Source organism: Electrona antarctica (genome assembly GCF_951216825.1).
Source record: "Electrona antarctica genome assembly, chromosome: 3".
Taxonomy (NCBI): Eukaryota; Metazoa; Chordata; class Actinopteri; order Myctophiformes; family Myctophidae; genus Electrona; species Electrona antarctica.
In genome coordinates this window covers 43,492-60,794 of record NC_136808.1, presented here as the reverse complement: position 1 = coordinate 60,794, position 17,303 = coordinate 43,492, and the positions used below count along the sequence as shown (strand labels likewise).

At 42.0% G+C, this 17,303-nt stretch overlaps 1 protein-coding gene across 1 annotated transcript in view; it reads left to right on the top strand.

Moving 5' to 3' along the window:
• The first annotated feature begins 5,505 nt into the window (after positions 1-5,505).
• LOC306919996 (Golgi apparatus protein 1-like) overlaps positions 5,506-17,303 on the top strand; it is a 53,081-nt gene continuing 41,283 nt past the window's right edge. Inside the window, exon 1 of the mRNA XM_079496583.1 lies at positions 5,506-5,921. Coding sequence (XP_079352709.1) covers positions 5,565-5,921 — 357 coding nt within the window. The 5' untranslated portion in view covers positions 5,506-5,564. The remainder of the gene's footprint in view (positions 5,922-17,303) is intronic.

Here is a 17,303-nt window from a genome sequence, read left to right as displayed (position 1 = left end):
GAGGACATCATTCAAACTAATAAAATAGAATTTAAAAAAAGTGTTTAGTCAAATGCCTCAATGGACAGGGCAGGTCATAAACATGGCTAGTTGCAAAACATTTTTTTTTATTTTTGCTAAAACAGAACAGAAGTGCAATACTTACAGAAACATTGCTGACTAAATCTTTTTACACCATGAACTGCTAGTGTAATACTGTACACGTGGCATCCATCTGTAATGTCATATGCAGCAGCTCTGAGTCATTATTGTTGTGAACACAGTGTCATAGCTTTCAATTGTCACCGGCATAATACAACAGGGGCACAGCACGGATATGTTACATCTACTGTAATGTCAGGGATGACTACTCCCATATGTCTCTCTCTCTCTCTCTCTCTCTCTCTCTCTCTCTCTCTCTCTCTCTCTCTCTCTCTCTTTTTAAAGAGACTAATGTTTTTTTTTTTTATATATATAGTTTTTTATTGGGGACAGCCAAGCAGTGGCTACATCTGACAAGAAAATCTTTGCACATAGTCATTTGTTTTTCAACGTACACCCCCCAACCACACAGGGACAAACAGGAGAAAATGAAATAAAAATAAAAGTAAAAACACAGGTCACATCATGGGTCACAGTCAAGAGTAGGCTATTGTACACTTGTAAGAGAGGCACTGTCTGTTAATTCTGAAATCCACAGTCCGCATCCAGGGAGGTACGATTATTAAAGTATTCTATAAAGGGCCTTAGTGAAGCCTTCGACGGTTCCTCTGAGAGAGAATTTTATTTTTTCTAAGCTTAAGAAGTACATCACATCATTGAGCCAGATTGAGTGAGAGGGTGGATGTGGCGACTTCCAAGATAGTAATATTCTTCTTCTAGCTAGCAGTGTTGCAAAGGCAATAATCTCTAACTTCTGATTTGTGTACTGTAAGGGGTTTGACGGTGTGCCGAATATAGCGATCGATGGACAGTGTTGTAGTGTAATTTCTAGCACGTCTGACAGTGTGACAAATACAAGTGACCAGAATCGCTGTAGCTGGGGACAAGACCAATACATGTGTGTGAGATGTGCTTGTGTCTGGGCACAGCGGTCGCACTTTGAGTCTGCCTCAGGATACATTTCAGCCACCCTGGCTTTACTCAGATGAGCTCTATGTACTACTTTCAGTTGAATTAGGCTGAGGCGTGCACATGAGGTGGTGGAGTTGACTCTGTATAGTGCACTGTCTGCCCACCACTCGTCTGTCAATACAGTACTTAATTCTCTTTCCTATTTGTTTTTTAACCCTTGTGTATTGGTATCAGTAAGAGATGAGATAAATGTGTAAGAGTCTGAAACAAACCCAGTTTTTCCCATTTCTGGTCATTTTGGCGATGTGGGAATGAGCTGAATACCTGTCTTACAAACTGACGAATCTGGAGAAATCTAAAGAAATTGTTACGGGAAAGATTGAATGTATCACAGAGGGAGGAAAAACTATGGAATGTATTGTCCTTATACAAGTCCTCAAAGCACCTAATTCCCACTTCGTTCCATCTATTGAATGCTGAGTCTATAGTAGATGGTGTGAATAGATGATTCATTTTGATGGGATCATAAACAGAAGTTGAGAGAAATTTGAAGTGACGTCGAAATTGGATCCAAATTCTTAGAGTTGACAGTACTATGGGGTTAGATGAGTATCGGGAAGGAGATAGAGGAAGAGAGGAGTACACTAGAGCAGGTAGAGAGGATAGTTGACAAGATTGAAGCTCCAAAGAGCACCAGTCTATCTCAGGTGCGTGTAACCAGTAATTTATCTTATGAATATTAGCTCCCCAGTAATAATTTAAAAAATTTGGAAGGGCCAGACCTCCATCAACCTTCCTTCTCTGTAAGATGATTTTACTAATTCTCTGAGATTTATTATCCCAAATAAAGCTAGTTATCAGTTTATCTATGGTTGTAAAAAATGATTTAGGTAAAAAGATTGGAAGGCACTGGACCAAATATAGAAACTTTGGAAAGGTGGTCATCTTTACACATTGTACTCTTCCTGCTAGTGATAAAGATAAAGAGAGATAAAGAGACTAATGTTACCCAAATAAAATAAGAACGGTGGAACAAAGTTTTCCTTGTCATGAAAGAAGAGGATCCAAGGCACTCTGTTCCAGTGAGGTGAAAAAAGCCTTTTTTATTGGGTTTAAGGCATGGCAAAGAACATTACAAAGAGGACCAACGCGTTTCGGCACTCAGCCTTCGTCAGGGTCCCATAGTTATGACATGCAGCAGGACGTCATTATATAGCGACCATCATGATTGAAAACACTTGACAGCAATCAGTGTCACTGTCAGTCTAATACATGTCAGCATAATAAATGTTAGAACATCAATGTCCGCACATTATACATCATAACAGTTAAGTCCATACGGTTACACATACATGGGTGTAGAAACGACTGGGAAGTTTTGTAAGAGAATACAAAAAAAATTTTACAACAATTTTTTAGAATAAAAATAAAAATAAAAAGACAGAATCCCCAAAACAAATACCAAAAAAAGGTTGTGAATAGTGTGTGAGGAGAAGGAAACCTTTAGAGAAAAGGGAAAATCTATTTCATCATTAAGACCAGGGAAGTTCGTGGCTTTCAGGGTAACAATCCAGAACGTTTCTCTCTGCAGCAACTGCTTTAATCTATCACCGCCTCTCACAGTTTTAGGGATGATTTCTATAGCAATGATTTTTAAAGATCTTGGGTTGGCATGATGAGCCTCTTTGTAATGTACCGCCATGGGATAATCCGGGTTTTCAGTCCGTATTGCATACTTGTGTTCTGCTAGCCTATCTTTTAGTCTGCGCTTAGTTCGTCCTATATAGAAGCAACCACAGTCACATTCTAATCTATAGACAACAAAAGTAGTGTTGCAGTTGGCAAAGCCTCTAATCTGACTGAAGACATCCTCAAAGCTCTTTGTTTTAATTACGCTGGAGCAGTGGTTGCCGTTACCACAATTGAAATTGCCCTCTGGACGTTGTAGCCAAGCAGACTGGTTGGGAGGGGTGGGTGGCAAGTAGCTCCTGACCAGCTTGTCTTTAAGGGTTGGGGCACGCCTAAAAGAGAAAGAAGGGGGGTGAGGAAATGTAGTTTTGAGGTCCGGGTCACTCTGTATAATGCTCCAGTTCTTCTTTATAATGTCCTTAATTTTGTGTGCATTGGTACTGTAACATATATCTGTCCAGGGTTGGGTAAACGGGTGTTTTTCTGAAACAGATTTGTCCTTTCCTGTGATTTTGCTTTTGTGTAAGCCTGTTGCTTACACAAGTTTTCCTTGTATATGACAGATTATTGTGTGGGGAAAAGTGAATAAATTGTGATTTCAATCCTGACCTTCACGGTAACATTTAGCACAGAGCAAAACATGTATGCCTAGTACATATTTTATCATCTGTTTGTTTGTTTATCATTTATCATTTGTTTGTAAAACTGTGTGCATATATGACAGTATTGTCATATATGCACACAGTTTTACAAACACAGAATATGATGTTATTCATTTATTATCCAAAGTGCCTTGGACTCTGCATGGCAGGGGCGTCCTCACCCAGTCCTCCCTGAGCCAAGCTTGCACCTAACCGCATACCTGAATGGGACTGGGTGTTACAGTCAACCTAAAGTTGGGAGGAGAAAGAGTGGGGTAATTTCTTAGCAGGCAAATATACTGGTATATTGCACAGTAAAGCCCCCCTCTTTTAACGTTTTTAAATTGAGAATGACTGGGGACTATTTAACTTTGGAGTGGGCCCGTCCAGATGTAGTTGCTGGCCGGCTCCATGTATGCAGATCTAGGTGATGATCCAGTCTTCTCCATGTATGGGCTATCCAGGGTTTGATGAGGTCAGTGTCAGGATCTCAGGCTCAGGGCCAGTACTAAATACAAATTGCATAGTCTAGAGTTTATTTTTTCACGAGGCTAAATTGGGTGCAATTCTACACAACACAGGGAACTACCTGTTCACACGAGCTGAAATGTAAATACCTATACTTCATGATTTGAACATGCACATTGCATGGTACATCATAATCATTATCAGACCTTTTTTATTATTTTTGAGGGGTGCTAGCCCCTCCTATGTCCAGCTTTGAGGTCCTAAAACAAACATTGTGCCTTTGACAATGAATGGCCACTTTTGAGTGTTTGTGTAAACACAGCCATTGAAGACAAAGGTGAGGACGCAACTTGTGCTTGGCCGGCAGTACGTATGTGATGATAAGAGCGCCCCTCACCCCTCACATGGGTGTGATGTTTTTGAGGGGCGCCTGTATTCAGCTATTAGTGTATGTTCTTCATCCTACACAAACAGAATTTTACATCACTAGAGCGGTGCCCTACTTGGAAATGCCTGCCCCACCACAGTTATGTCTGTGTCCCTTTTATGCAGATGTCAGAACATCATTGTGATGTCAGAACAGGCCAGCTCCATATATGGAGATCTAGGGGTGATCAGGTGTGATCAATGGGCTAATTTGGGCCCTGTCCAGAGCCTGGGCAGGAGCCCTGTCCAGAGCCTATTGCACTCCCTGTGGGGGTATGGAACGCGCGTGTCGGGGTGCATACTTAGTTTAGACTAGTCATTGGTTAGACATGGGTTAAGGTTAGGTTTAGGTGTGCTGCCCCGTGGGAGGTTAGGGTTAGGGTGAGGGTTTGAGATAGGTTGTAGTCGTAGGACTAATGACTGGTCTAACCAAATTACCAAATGAATGTCTAAACTAAGTAGGCCTACTGTCTAAACTAAGTGAATTTGAAGTCGGTGGGGCTAATGGTTCTCGAGTTACGTGGTTTACAGACGTACACACAGACAGACAAACATATACAGAGAGTCTAGCTTTATAGTGTCTGAGCAAATCGGCTAGTGTCTATTTTTGTCCTACACAGACATTAAATTCCCATTGACAACAATGAATGGAGAATTTTACGTCATAGTGTCTGAGCAAATAGGCATACTCTATTTTACGTCATGATGATGTAGTGTACATGGTAAGAGCGCCCCTCACTTCACACAGGTGTGATTTTTTTTTATAAAGATTTGTTTATTTGATTTTAACAGAAGCATGTAATGTTGCATAGGCCTATCATACAGCATATTGCATATCAGCAGACCTAAATTAAATTAGGCTACCCTTCTTGTTCTTATGGCATGTCTTATTGCAGCAATTTGCAAATTGTAATATCATGCCTTAAATGATATTACTGTTGATATTACTGTTCTTTGGCTATATAGAAGTGTCTATTTGTACGTCTCTAAATGTTTTGCTGAATTGACAAGTGTAATGCTTTAGTTTATTGGGTCGTCCACTCACAGTATTCATTGAGTTGTGCTTGAAATGTACTGTAATTCGGCAAACTGTTTTTGTGTAAATATTTCAATCAATCAATCAAAAATGTGTCTACGTCTCTGTTTTGTTTTTTTAATCTCTGTCAGTCAAAGCTATCAGTTATTTTGGGCAAGCGACACCGTTGTACTACGGATTATACATGAGGCTCCTGTCAGCGGCGTTCTCCTGCCGCCTAGCGGATCTCGCCTTCATTTCCCTCCCTGAAGATGGCGGCGTGCAGACGTGCTCGGCTGCTCCTGCTGTTGACGTCCCTGTCATTCTGCGTTGTGTGCGGCGCCGAGGGGCCAGCGGGCGCCTTATTAAACAATGACATCGCGTTAAACGACCCCGGTGCGGATCCGCCGAAGCCACCGGCCGCGGCTAACGCGGCGGAACCTCCTCCTCCTCCCGCGGCCAGGGATGCCCCCGCTCCGCCGCCCGCGGCCTCGCAGCCCCGAAGGGCGACCGCCGGCTGGAAGCTGTCCGAAGAGGAGGCCTGCCGGGAGGACCTGGCTCGGCTTTGTCCGAAGCACACCTGGACCAACAACCTGGCCGTGCTGGAGTGTCTGCAGGACCGGACCGAGGTAATAGCAAAGCAGCCTGCCTGCCTGGCGGGGAGACGGTGGGGGGGATACCGGTTAATTCCTGCTCAGTGTGTTTTACATGATCTTAGCTACATATGAGATGAGCCTAGGCAAGGCAAGGCGAGCTGCTGTCACAACAGATCATGTGTGTAAATCCTCGGTCTCCCTCTCTCTGTCTGTCTGTCAGACCAGTCCGTGGTAGTGTTGTTTGCGTCAGCTCAGCTTCCCCCAGCGGACAGGACACACACACACACACACACACACACACACACACACACACACACACACACACACACACACACACACACACACACACACAGAGTCACAGACAGACAGACACGTGTTCCTTGTTAAATGACAGATTATTGTATCATGTATGTGGAAAATAGGAGCAAAATGAATTTAATCCCTTGTTAGAGCCGAATCTGGGTTGCTCGTGGTTTGTTGACCTCTCTCTAGTGTTGTGATTGTGGACTTCGTTGACATAAAGGAAGTATTTAGACTTTTGAGGTACTTTACATGGTACCGTATCTTAGTGGTGTACCGAATCTTGTAGACCAGGCCCATTGCAAGTTGCTGTACTCTGTCGTCAACCCTAAGCCATTCCAGCCTATGGGCAGGGGTGAGGTAGGCCAAGTAGTAGCCTGACCAATTTGTTTTGGGATGTCTGGAGCCTTGTTTTAAGTGCCTTTTGAGGTGCTTTGGTACCATGAGGTGCATGCATAGTCGAAGAAACTAGCTTGTATGAGGGCAATAGGTATTTCTTATTGACCAGTGAGGAGATCCTGTACTTGTACAGGAATCTTGTTCTTTGGTTGACCTTTTTGATTACATTGGTGGCCATTTTTTCACAGGAAAGATTAGCCTCCAGGATGGAACCTAGTATAGGTAATTTCATATTTTCTCGTGATAATATTGTAACCCACTTTACCCAAGAAGCCGTTGGCCTGGCTGAGAGACCTCAGGGCCTTTTCAATGTGCAGTCTGTTCCTGTCTGAGACCAGCAGTGCAGAGTCATTGGCAAGCAGGAACAAATTGAGAAAGATGTTACAGAAGATGATACAGATAACATCATCATGTCCTGTCATATGTGGGTATGCACACAAACAATAACGCTTGTTTTCAGGGACTAAGACCTAAGACACACACACACACACACACACACACACACACACACACACACACACACACACACACACACACACACACACGTCAACATCCTCAGTGCAAATTAATACTATAATATTCGGCAGAAAGTGGCTAAAAATGCATTTTCGGCCTATTCGGTTTCGGCCCGAATAGGCAGAAAATATATCACCGAATAGTGTATGCAATTAATGCATTCAAAAGAGCGGAATAAATGTTTTAGGAACCCATAATAGTGATTATAATTTAAGTTAAGTTTTGCCATAACCATTTATTTTGCCATACATCAGGTAGCTTTAAGTTACGGCCATGCCAGCAATGGTAGGAAAAAATATATACAATATTAATCGTATTCGGATATTCAGTATTTAGTTGTTATACCTATATTCGGTATTCGGTTTCAGCCAAGAATTTCCCCTTCAGTGCATCCCTAACTTTAATGAAGTAAACATAAAATATACTTTATGAAAATGTATGGACATGCTTTACACTTACACTTACACCTTACACTCCAACATATTGGTTAACATTGCACTTAGTGATATTAGTGCCAGTGGCTAACTCAGTGGCTATAGTTTGATATCTTCAAATTGGCTGGTAGTAGCATCTACTACTGTTACACACACTTTCCTTAATTCAGACACCTGTCAAAGTGGCTCGTACCAACCAACTTGATTTTTAGAATACAGTGTGGGACAATAGTATAGACTAGGACCCTCCAACCTGAATCTTTTGAAGTACAGCCGATGTTCACTTCTAGTATATTATTTGGACACTTCTTTTATTTTATTTTTTATTTTTTTTACTGTAAATCATTTCCTTATTGCCCTTTGCCATGAAAGTTTGATTTGCGGAGCAAATATCACATGGTCATCTCACATTTCACTGCAATGTGAGAGAACATTAACATAACTTAACATAACTTCAGTGTTTCTAGCCTAAGTTTCTTTTTTTCTGGCGGTGGGGTGGGTTGGGGGGGACAGTGAGTGCCTAAATCTGGTTGTGGTCAGGAGAGATGTATTTGTGTGTTTGGCCTTTGGGGACCACCAAGGTTTGAATACATTGATTACGGGCTGAGCTCAAGGTTTTTGGGGCTGATTCGGGAAGGGACACGTTTGGCACTTTAAGGTGTAGAATTTCAAAGTGCGGGATCCGCACGTAATTCCGACGGAGCATTAGTCCGACATGCGGGAATTACTCAAACATGCGCTGCTCCCGTGCTTGCGGTTATGGTTAGGGTTTGAGGTACATTCTGTCTTGCCATATCTTAAGTATGTAGACGCACAATTTGCGATGATACTGCACTGTTATAAGTTATGCCATGCCTTGCTCAAGGGCAATTTAGCAACCTTGGTGGGCCCGCAATTATGTGCTATATCTACTAACCCTGGCCTGGGGTCACCAGAACACAGCAGGAATGCTCTCTGCTGTTAGCCTACAGGAAAAGCAGCATTCGCTGGGTAGGCAGCACTAGTGAGCCTTTATTTTACGGCTGCATTCTGGAGAAGGAATGGTACACACAGTGTGTTTCTGCCAAACACTATGACTGCATGTCTTTATCCTCTGAGCTCACATTTTGAAAATGTCCTCCCTTCTTTTTTGTCTCTTCATCTCCCTCTTCTCCTCCCCTTCTGTCAGTCTCTCTATGTCTGTGAGCCTAATTGCTAGCAGTGTGACTGTGTAGTGTGTATGTGATTATGTGAGGCTGGCCAGTCTGCGACCTCGGAGACAAACAGTGATGTGTGTGCAGTTGGAGACATTACAAGTACTGTTGATGACGTCCATTTATATTATGATTGACCCATTGTATTCTGTACCTAGCTTATTGTCTCCACCAGGCCGAAGGCATGGGGAGAGAGTATGTTTTGCACTCCGTCCGTGTGTCCATCCGTCTGTCCGTCTGTGAACAGCTAATCTCTGGCACCGTTGGCTTGATCGCAGCCATACTCTGCACACACACTCCCTGGATGCCAGAGCTGAACCTCTGCTCCAAAGTTTTCACATTGGCCTGTTATAGCGCCACCAGGAGGCCGCTTTGTGCAAAACAAATGTTTTGACAGTACACCTACAGATTTTGTCCAAACATTACGCAAATTGGTACACAGTCTCTCTAGAGCCATTCAACAAAACGGGTCTTTCAGATTTTTCAGACTCCATCCTGATTGGCTACGATTGGCTTCCAAAGTTCGCAGGAGTGCTCCGTTTCAAACAAAATGCTGCAAATCATGAACACATCGTGTGATTTCCGTGAAATCTTGCACGCACATTCCCACTAGGCCGAGGAAGAAATGCCACTTGAATATTTTCAACTCAGCCTCATGGTGGCGCTATAACTGGCCGATTTGTGTTTTACCTATAACTGCACCGATCTGTGTAAAACCATGTATGCACACTCCCTAGAGGCCAAGGAAAAACCTTTGCCTGGAATTTTTCACATCTGCTCTTTATAGCGCCACCAGGAGGCCAACATATGTAAAACACATTTTCTAATATTACTCCTTCAGATGTCATCCAAATTTCACGCAAATCGGTACACATGCTCTCCATAGTCATGTGATCATGTGATTTGTTTGATTTCTCATAATTATCCATCCTGATTCAGGAGTAGCCTGTTTTGTACCCGTTTTGTACAAATCGCCACAACTCCTCAACGCAGCGTCCGATTGCGGTGAAACTGTAAATGCCTATTCCCACTACTAGGCTGAGGAAGAAATGCCACTTGACAGTTTTCAAATCAGCCTCATGGTGGCGCTACAACAGGCCAAGTCGCGTCACACACACACACACACACACACACACACACACACACACACACACACACACACACACACACACACACACACACACACACACACACACACACTCCTATCCTCCTGGTGGAGACCTGTGCCCAGAAGGGCACTTTTTCTAGTTATTACTTGTGTTGTATGAAGTCTACTACAATGTTTCAACCTTCAGTTGAGAATTGCAACAGTGGTACAGTGTAGTAGCCTATACATTACTCCTGTGTTCTTTATCTCATCATCCTTATTTCAGAGATTGAAATAGGGTGCATTTTGCATCCCAAAACACAGTTTATAGTTGAGGGACGCAATAAAACAACAACCTCTGCATCCACGGGATGCACTACTGTACTGTTTTTTTATTCTAGTTTATTTTGCTAGCTTTAGTTATAATAATCATTTCTTCTTCTGTTTTCTACATGAATATAACCACATTATAACCATATAAAATGAAATGGGAGTTAAATGCTGCAATTTGTAAAAATGGCAAAATATGACTCCTAACGTTGTTGAAGTGGGACTCATAAAATGTCCCTGGGACTCATCTAAAAGACCATCCCTGCATCCCGGGACTCATTACATTGAAAACCTATTTACATCACTGTTATTGGGTTGTTTTCTCTCTCTCTCCGTCTGTGTGTGGTGGTGTCATTGGGAGCTGGCTGTCCCTATGTTGTCAAAGACTTTTAGCTCAGTGCTTTCAGACTGCTGTGTTGATCACGGCAGATGACAGGGCCTGATTAACTGTCACCACTGTCCTCATCATCACGCTATTTCCTCCCCTGTCCACTACTACAGTAAATATTTCCTCCCCTGTCCACGTCTACAGTAAATTGCAGAGTGTTCATTTATCACTCGTAAGACTAAAAAAAGGTCCTGGATTTTACTTTGGTCAGCGACGACACGTCGGCTAATACACCTACGGTCATTTCTCATTTAGATTGATGCTTTGGTCATTATTACACATTGCATTAAGAAAGTAAGCAGGTACTTGGAGAGTTTTGCAGAAGTTTGTGCAATGCACACGGTCATCGGCTGTTGATTGGACCATGGATTTGTTAATACTACTTGTTGTGATCTCTAAATGGACCCTCGGTCTGCTTCTGACAGGCTGGTAGTGTGTGCAGGCTGGGTGGTGTGTGATGGTCTGGTTCTGACAGGCTGGGTGGTGTGTGATAATCCAGTTGAAGTATTCCTTTGGTACGGTGACTGCTGCGGCGGCGGGCCCAGGAGAAACGATAACGCAACGTGAGACAGTATCACGCTAAAGCTTCACAAAGTTTATTACACAAACTAGGGAACATATATTGTGCTGGATCATAGTGACGTGACAACAAGATATGACGAGACATGATAATGACAATGCAGCAAGGCTAACTAAAAGATGTCTCTCGTAGCCTATCTATAAAGTAGGCTACAGTACAGGCAGTACACATATCAAGTACACTGTATCTCAAGTTCAAGTACACAGAAGTACATGGACAACTCATAACACTACTGTTATGTGTCGACTTGATATTTCAGTTCATGGGGCCGTACTGGCCGCCTAAACACAGTTTCTTTAACCCTTTCAAAGAGTGGGCTAATTGTACAGTGAAAAGCCATGTCCACATATACTGTCCTGTCCTTCATAATGGCAATGGCATCGCAGTATTCACGCAATAATCACGCTGAGTGACACTGTTTGACACATTGTAATCTTGTAGGTCTGTTATCTTTATGGATGCACCGAAAGGGAAATTCTACCGAATACCGAATATAGGAAACAGTTGGCCGAAAACCGAATATCCAAATATGATTAATATTATATATCTTTTTTCCTACCATTGCTGTCATGGACGTACCTTAAAGCTACCTGATTTATGGCAAAATAAATGGTTATGGCAAAACTAATAATCACTATTATGGGTCCATAAAACATTTATTCAGATCTTTTGAATGCATTAATTGCATACACTATTCGGTGATATATTTTCGGCCTATTCGGGCCGAACCGAATTGGCTGAAAATGCATTTTCTTTTGCCATTTTCTGCCGAATATTTTCTGTGGACGAATTTTCGGTGCATCACTAGTTGTTTTATAAACAAAGTGTTCTTGTTTGCATAATGGATAGTGAAGAGACTGAATGACAGAACGTGTTCCCTCTACGCTGGTGTGAATTAAGGCCTAAAGTAAAACCACACACTGGCTGTGCAAAAGAGTGAATGTGCTTTTAATATGCCTCCGTAGAGTGCTGTCACATTTCTAGTTGCTCTTGTCCTCCTTGACTCACATCATCCTCCTACATGCTCTGTCCTCCAAATGCTGATGCGATACATGACTGCTTCCCCTGGTGATCTCGGGCTTGAGCAAAGCCCTAATTACAGAAATAATTACTTTGCTCCACTTGAGTAACAGCTGTACTCTGAAGAGGTAAATGGCTCTTATAAATCTCTCGTCTCTTCTGTGCATGGATGGACCCCTCCTCCCCCAGATGATGTAGATTTATCTAAACCCATTCAGAACGGGAACCCCTTTTGGTGTTTTAAGCATTATGTAGGTCTGCTATTTTTGAAAAATCGTGAAAATGCGGCACAAATCTTTGAATATATATTCTTTCAGAGCGAACGTTTTTAATTCAAATCTTTGCTTCTGAGGGGTTCCTGGAATAACATTTTCAGGTGGCCAATTATATCATTTTTGGGGTCCTTGACATGAAATATGGAGCACCACTGATACAGAAACATGAGGTATTTCAGAAAACTGTCAGAATTTAGAAGACATTTTTTAAATTTCGACGTCAGGTCTAAAGCCTTGCCACCAGTGTTTGTGGGTAAGTTTGAGCTGTGGTTGGTGAGTTTAACTGTAATGGCACACCACAATCATTTAGGCTGTAGTGTATTCAGCTTTCAGCTTCTGTATTCAGCAATTTCAGCTTTCTTCCTTTGTGGGGAGGCTAACATATTTTATAGTTTTTGATAGTGGCTTGAAGTGGTTTGTCTTGTTGAGGGATACTTGTATTTTGACTTACTCACATCATACATTGTACATTTCTAATATATTTCTGGAATTCATTTGCAGGGATATGTTTTTCTTTTATTTGTTTTGCAATACTTTTTTTTTAGGAAATGTGTAATCTTACCACATTGTTTTATCTTAATAAATAAGATTTACAAAAACCTTGGTAGTAGAAGATATTTGACACGTTTGCAATGTTCGAACGTCACTCGATATAACTTCAAACCACCAAACACGGCTGAAACAGCGCAGAGCACCAATAGGGGGTGCTGTTGCACCACTCGCTTCAGACTGGCCTGATTTTTTTTTATTAAAGGGGACCCTCACCCAATGGCTTTCCACCAACCTTATCGCTGTGTTATTGTGTACTAATGACATAATACAAAAGAGAAAGATGAAACAATCAAAATCCAAAGATATTATTATTTCTAAAGCCAAACCTTGTTTTGACTTGCATACGTGACCCAGTTTGACCAATACTTTTGTAAATCTATCCATTTGTAGGCGAAGTGAAAAAGTAATTTCTTTCCATTACATAGATGTAATTTACTATACCTGCCTTAGTCCTCCTTTTTAAGAGGTCTGGGAAATGTTTTTGTCTTTTGGCTGTGCTGAGGCTTGTTTGACCAGATTATACAAGGCAAAGTCTAGGCTTTCAGTTTCGATGAGAAATAATAGTTTTGAAATTTAAATGCAGGGTTGGTGGCAAACAGTTTGACAGACAGACAGTGAGCTGCTAAAGTCTTGTCAGCAGCAGCACAGTACTCATCATGTGCTTAGAGTGTTGTCCAGTCTCCAGTCCAGTGTTGTTTTTGGCAGCAAATTTCTATTTAGTTTTAGTCATAGTCTCTCTGTTGTATTGTTAGTCTAGTTTTAGTCGACTAAATGTCATAAGATTTTAGTCGACTAAATCTACAGGTGATTTAGTCGACTAAAATGTGAGGCCGTCGTAATGACTGATTTTACACCGATCTACAAGCTCCGATCTACAGCTCATGAGCTTGTAAAATGACTTATACTGGATCTCTTGTCCACTATAGTCCTTTCCTAACATTTTAGTCTAGTTTTTATCTGTTGACGAAATTGTCAATACATTTAGTCTTAGGTGGTCTTTAGACGAGAACGGTGTTCATAGAAAACGGCAAAATAAAGTATCGTTTACGTATCGGGAGGTTAAGTATCGGGAGGTGAAAACCTAACAAAGTGAAACCACCTTTCAGAGTGGAAATCTTTGAGAACGCCGTTTCCTCGAGTCTCCATCTAAACTGGCAAAACGGCGAATCCGCAAAACTTATGACATCATGGCTCACGTTGGCTCACAACGCATGTTTATTAGTTGGACAATGAACAAGCCTCCCTCCTAACAAGCGCCGCTCATCAGCGATGGTGAATGTAAAACCATGATGTAAATGAAATGCTTTGTGATAGGTGGCACCGTGGCAGCAGCGTTTATGTAGCCTAATGTATTATAAAATATATAACCATACCGTGGCGTGCTCTGCCTGCATGCTCTGGGCTGCCTGTCAGCCTGTCTGTCTGTCACCTCGATGTGTACTGTTAGTAGAAAGCAGGCAGCGAGCGACGGCCACAACCCCGTCGTGGTCTGGAAGCAAAACCCTGATAGGGTTGCGTGAAGGGGGGGCTACCTGGTTCTTCTTCTTGTACATGGGTGACTGGTCTATTTGGCAGCCCGTTACCGCCACCTAGCGACATTATAGCGTTTTCATAAAGTGTGCGTTCTCGTGTAAAGGGTCAATAAAAAATGAGAACGCAACGGGACTTTGCCGTTTTATCTGGAGATGGTCGCCGTCTAAAATAGGCCTCGGTTTTAGTCGTCATAGCTTAGTTTTCATTTATTTTCCATTTAGTTTTCGTCAGTGGAAAAAAGGTAGTCGACGGACATTTTTCGTCTTGGTTTTAGTCGACGAAATCAACACTTGATTGAGAACATAGACACAGACACACATAGGGGTGCAGTTCTAGTTTCAGCTGCAGGGAGGACCTTCATGTCAACTAAGCTTTGTATTGTCTTCATGAAAGCTTGCAGGGGTTCTTATTTAACCCATTCTTGGCGGGAACCCCTTTTGGTGTTTTAAGCATTATGTTATGCTTTAGCTATTTTTTTTTAATCGTGAAAAATGTGGCGCAAATCTTTGAATATATATTCTTTCAGAGCGAGTTTATAACTCAAATCTTTGCTTCTGGGGGCGTCCCTGGAACAACATATTTTTAGATGGGGGTCGGCGGCCAATGTCGGGGTGCATACTTAGTTTAGACTAGTCATTGGTTAGACATGGGTTAAGGTTAGGTTTAGGTGTGCTGCCCTGTGGGAGGTTAGGGTGAGGGTTTGAGAAAGTACTGCACCCGCCAATGTCATATATATTTGGAGTCCTTGACATGAATATGTTTGAGAACCACTAACATAGAAACATGGGGTTTTCAGAAAACTGCCAGGATTTAGAAGACATTTTTTAAATTTCGATGTTAGGCCTAAATAGGTTAAAGGGAAACTTCACCCTTTTTGCAAAAAAAATACATGTTAATTAATGACCTTTTAGAAGATTTAGAACACTTTCCTGTGGGTCTTTAATTAAATATCTAAAAGCACATATTACACACATAAAGGAAAGTGTTCTAAATCTTCTAAACAACATTACCATATATTCTTTTTGCAAAAAGGGTGAAGTTTCCCTTTAAGGTTAGAATGTTTTAAGACACAAGATGTGCAGTCTCCCTGGCTTTGATTAGAATTTTGAAAACGACACACAAGCAGAATAAAATAGTCCTTATCAAACACAAGTTAAGTATTCGGACACACACACACACACACACACACACACACACACACACACACACACACACACACACACACACACACACACACACACACGGTAGCTGTGCGTTATCTCTCTTTTGCAGACTGTGTGCTCTCCAATACAACGATGGATGGCTGCATGGACCATTAGCTTTCAGTGTACTCTAACACACACACACACACACACACACACATACACATACACATACACACACACATACACACAACACCTTTTTCATGCAGATATGTACATATTGTAGATCATACAATAGAATTACATCACATGCTCACACGTTCTAGCTCTTTCTGACAACATACATCTAGCAGCACACAATGTGTTGTTAAAACCCATTTAGACCTGAGGACGATTCTAAAAAGATGGCTTATAAATCCTGACAGTTTTCTGTTTTTATGTCAGTGGTACTCAACCTTTTTCATGTCAAGGTCCCCAAAATATGTTATTCCAGGAACCTCTCAGAAGCAAAGATTTGAGTTAACCCTTGGACTGCCACCCCCAATAGCAGCCCTTATGTGACATATATTCATATTTTTAATTCATAATTTTAATGCCAAAAGAAAAATCCGCGATTTACACACTATATCTCATTTTGACGGGGCAAGACTATAGTATTGGGACAATCAGTCCTGATGGTGGCGGTAACGTCACCATCAGGATTCTGACCAAATAGAGCGAGTGAGCGATGACGACTTCCGGTTTGCGATCAAAATATCCGGTAGTATCTTTGCTACTGTGCAACATTTTCATAACTAAGTCAAATTAAGCTCTAATCAAGCCCAAAACATCGCATTTTACGCAGCGATGCATGCGCGTTCACGCGTGCGTGATCGACCGTGCACGCGCGGATTTCGGCCAGTTTTAGGAAGATTACATCGGCCGTTAGCCAAATTAGCCAAAAAAATGCAAATTTTTGCTACATTAAGCTCCCGATTAAGCTCCCGATTGACAGCCCGTCAATCCCGTCAACGGAGTTCACTCTGAAAGAATATATATTCAAAGATTTGCGCCGCATTTTCGCGATAAAAAAAAAATTAGCAGACCTACAAGCTCGTAGCGCGGCACTCGGTGCCATGCTATGAGCTTGTAGATCTGCTATTTTTCAATAGAAACACCGTTATCCTGGACGACATAAAAAGTGCAGCGTTGGATAATGTTTGTAATATCCTTCTACACAGCATACCTACTGTATATCTATACCACACTGTTACCAATCCAGCCATCCTACTGTGACTGTCTATCCTTCACTATCTTCCTCTCAGATTATCTACTGTCTGTCTCGTCTATATTTTGTCTCCCTCTCAACTTTCCTATACTGTCTGTCTCTTCTATACTGTCTCAGTGGCTCCCCATCAGCTCTCCTAGCCTGTCTCTTTAGTCTCTAAAGCTCTCCCATTGTCTGTCTAAGCTCTCCTATTGTCTGTCTCTCATACACTGTCTTCTATGATGCATTCTGGTCCCAGCATGGCCAAGGACAGTTCATCCACTAAGGCGTGGTGGTAATGGTCGCTGGAGAATGTGTACTTGGCAAGTGTTAAAGATATGTCAATGTGTGGGAGCTGGCGAACTAGTCTGTTGTCTCTCTGACTGTTGTTGTATTTCTGTCACTGGCACTGTCCCTGTT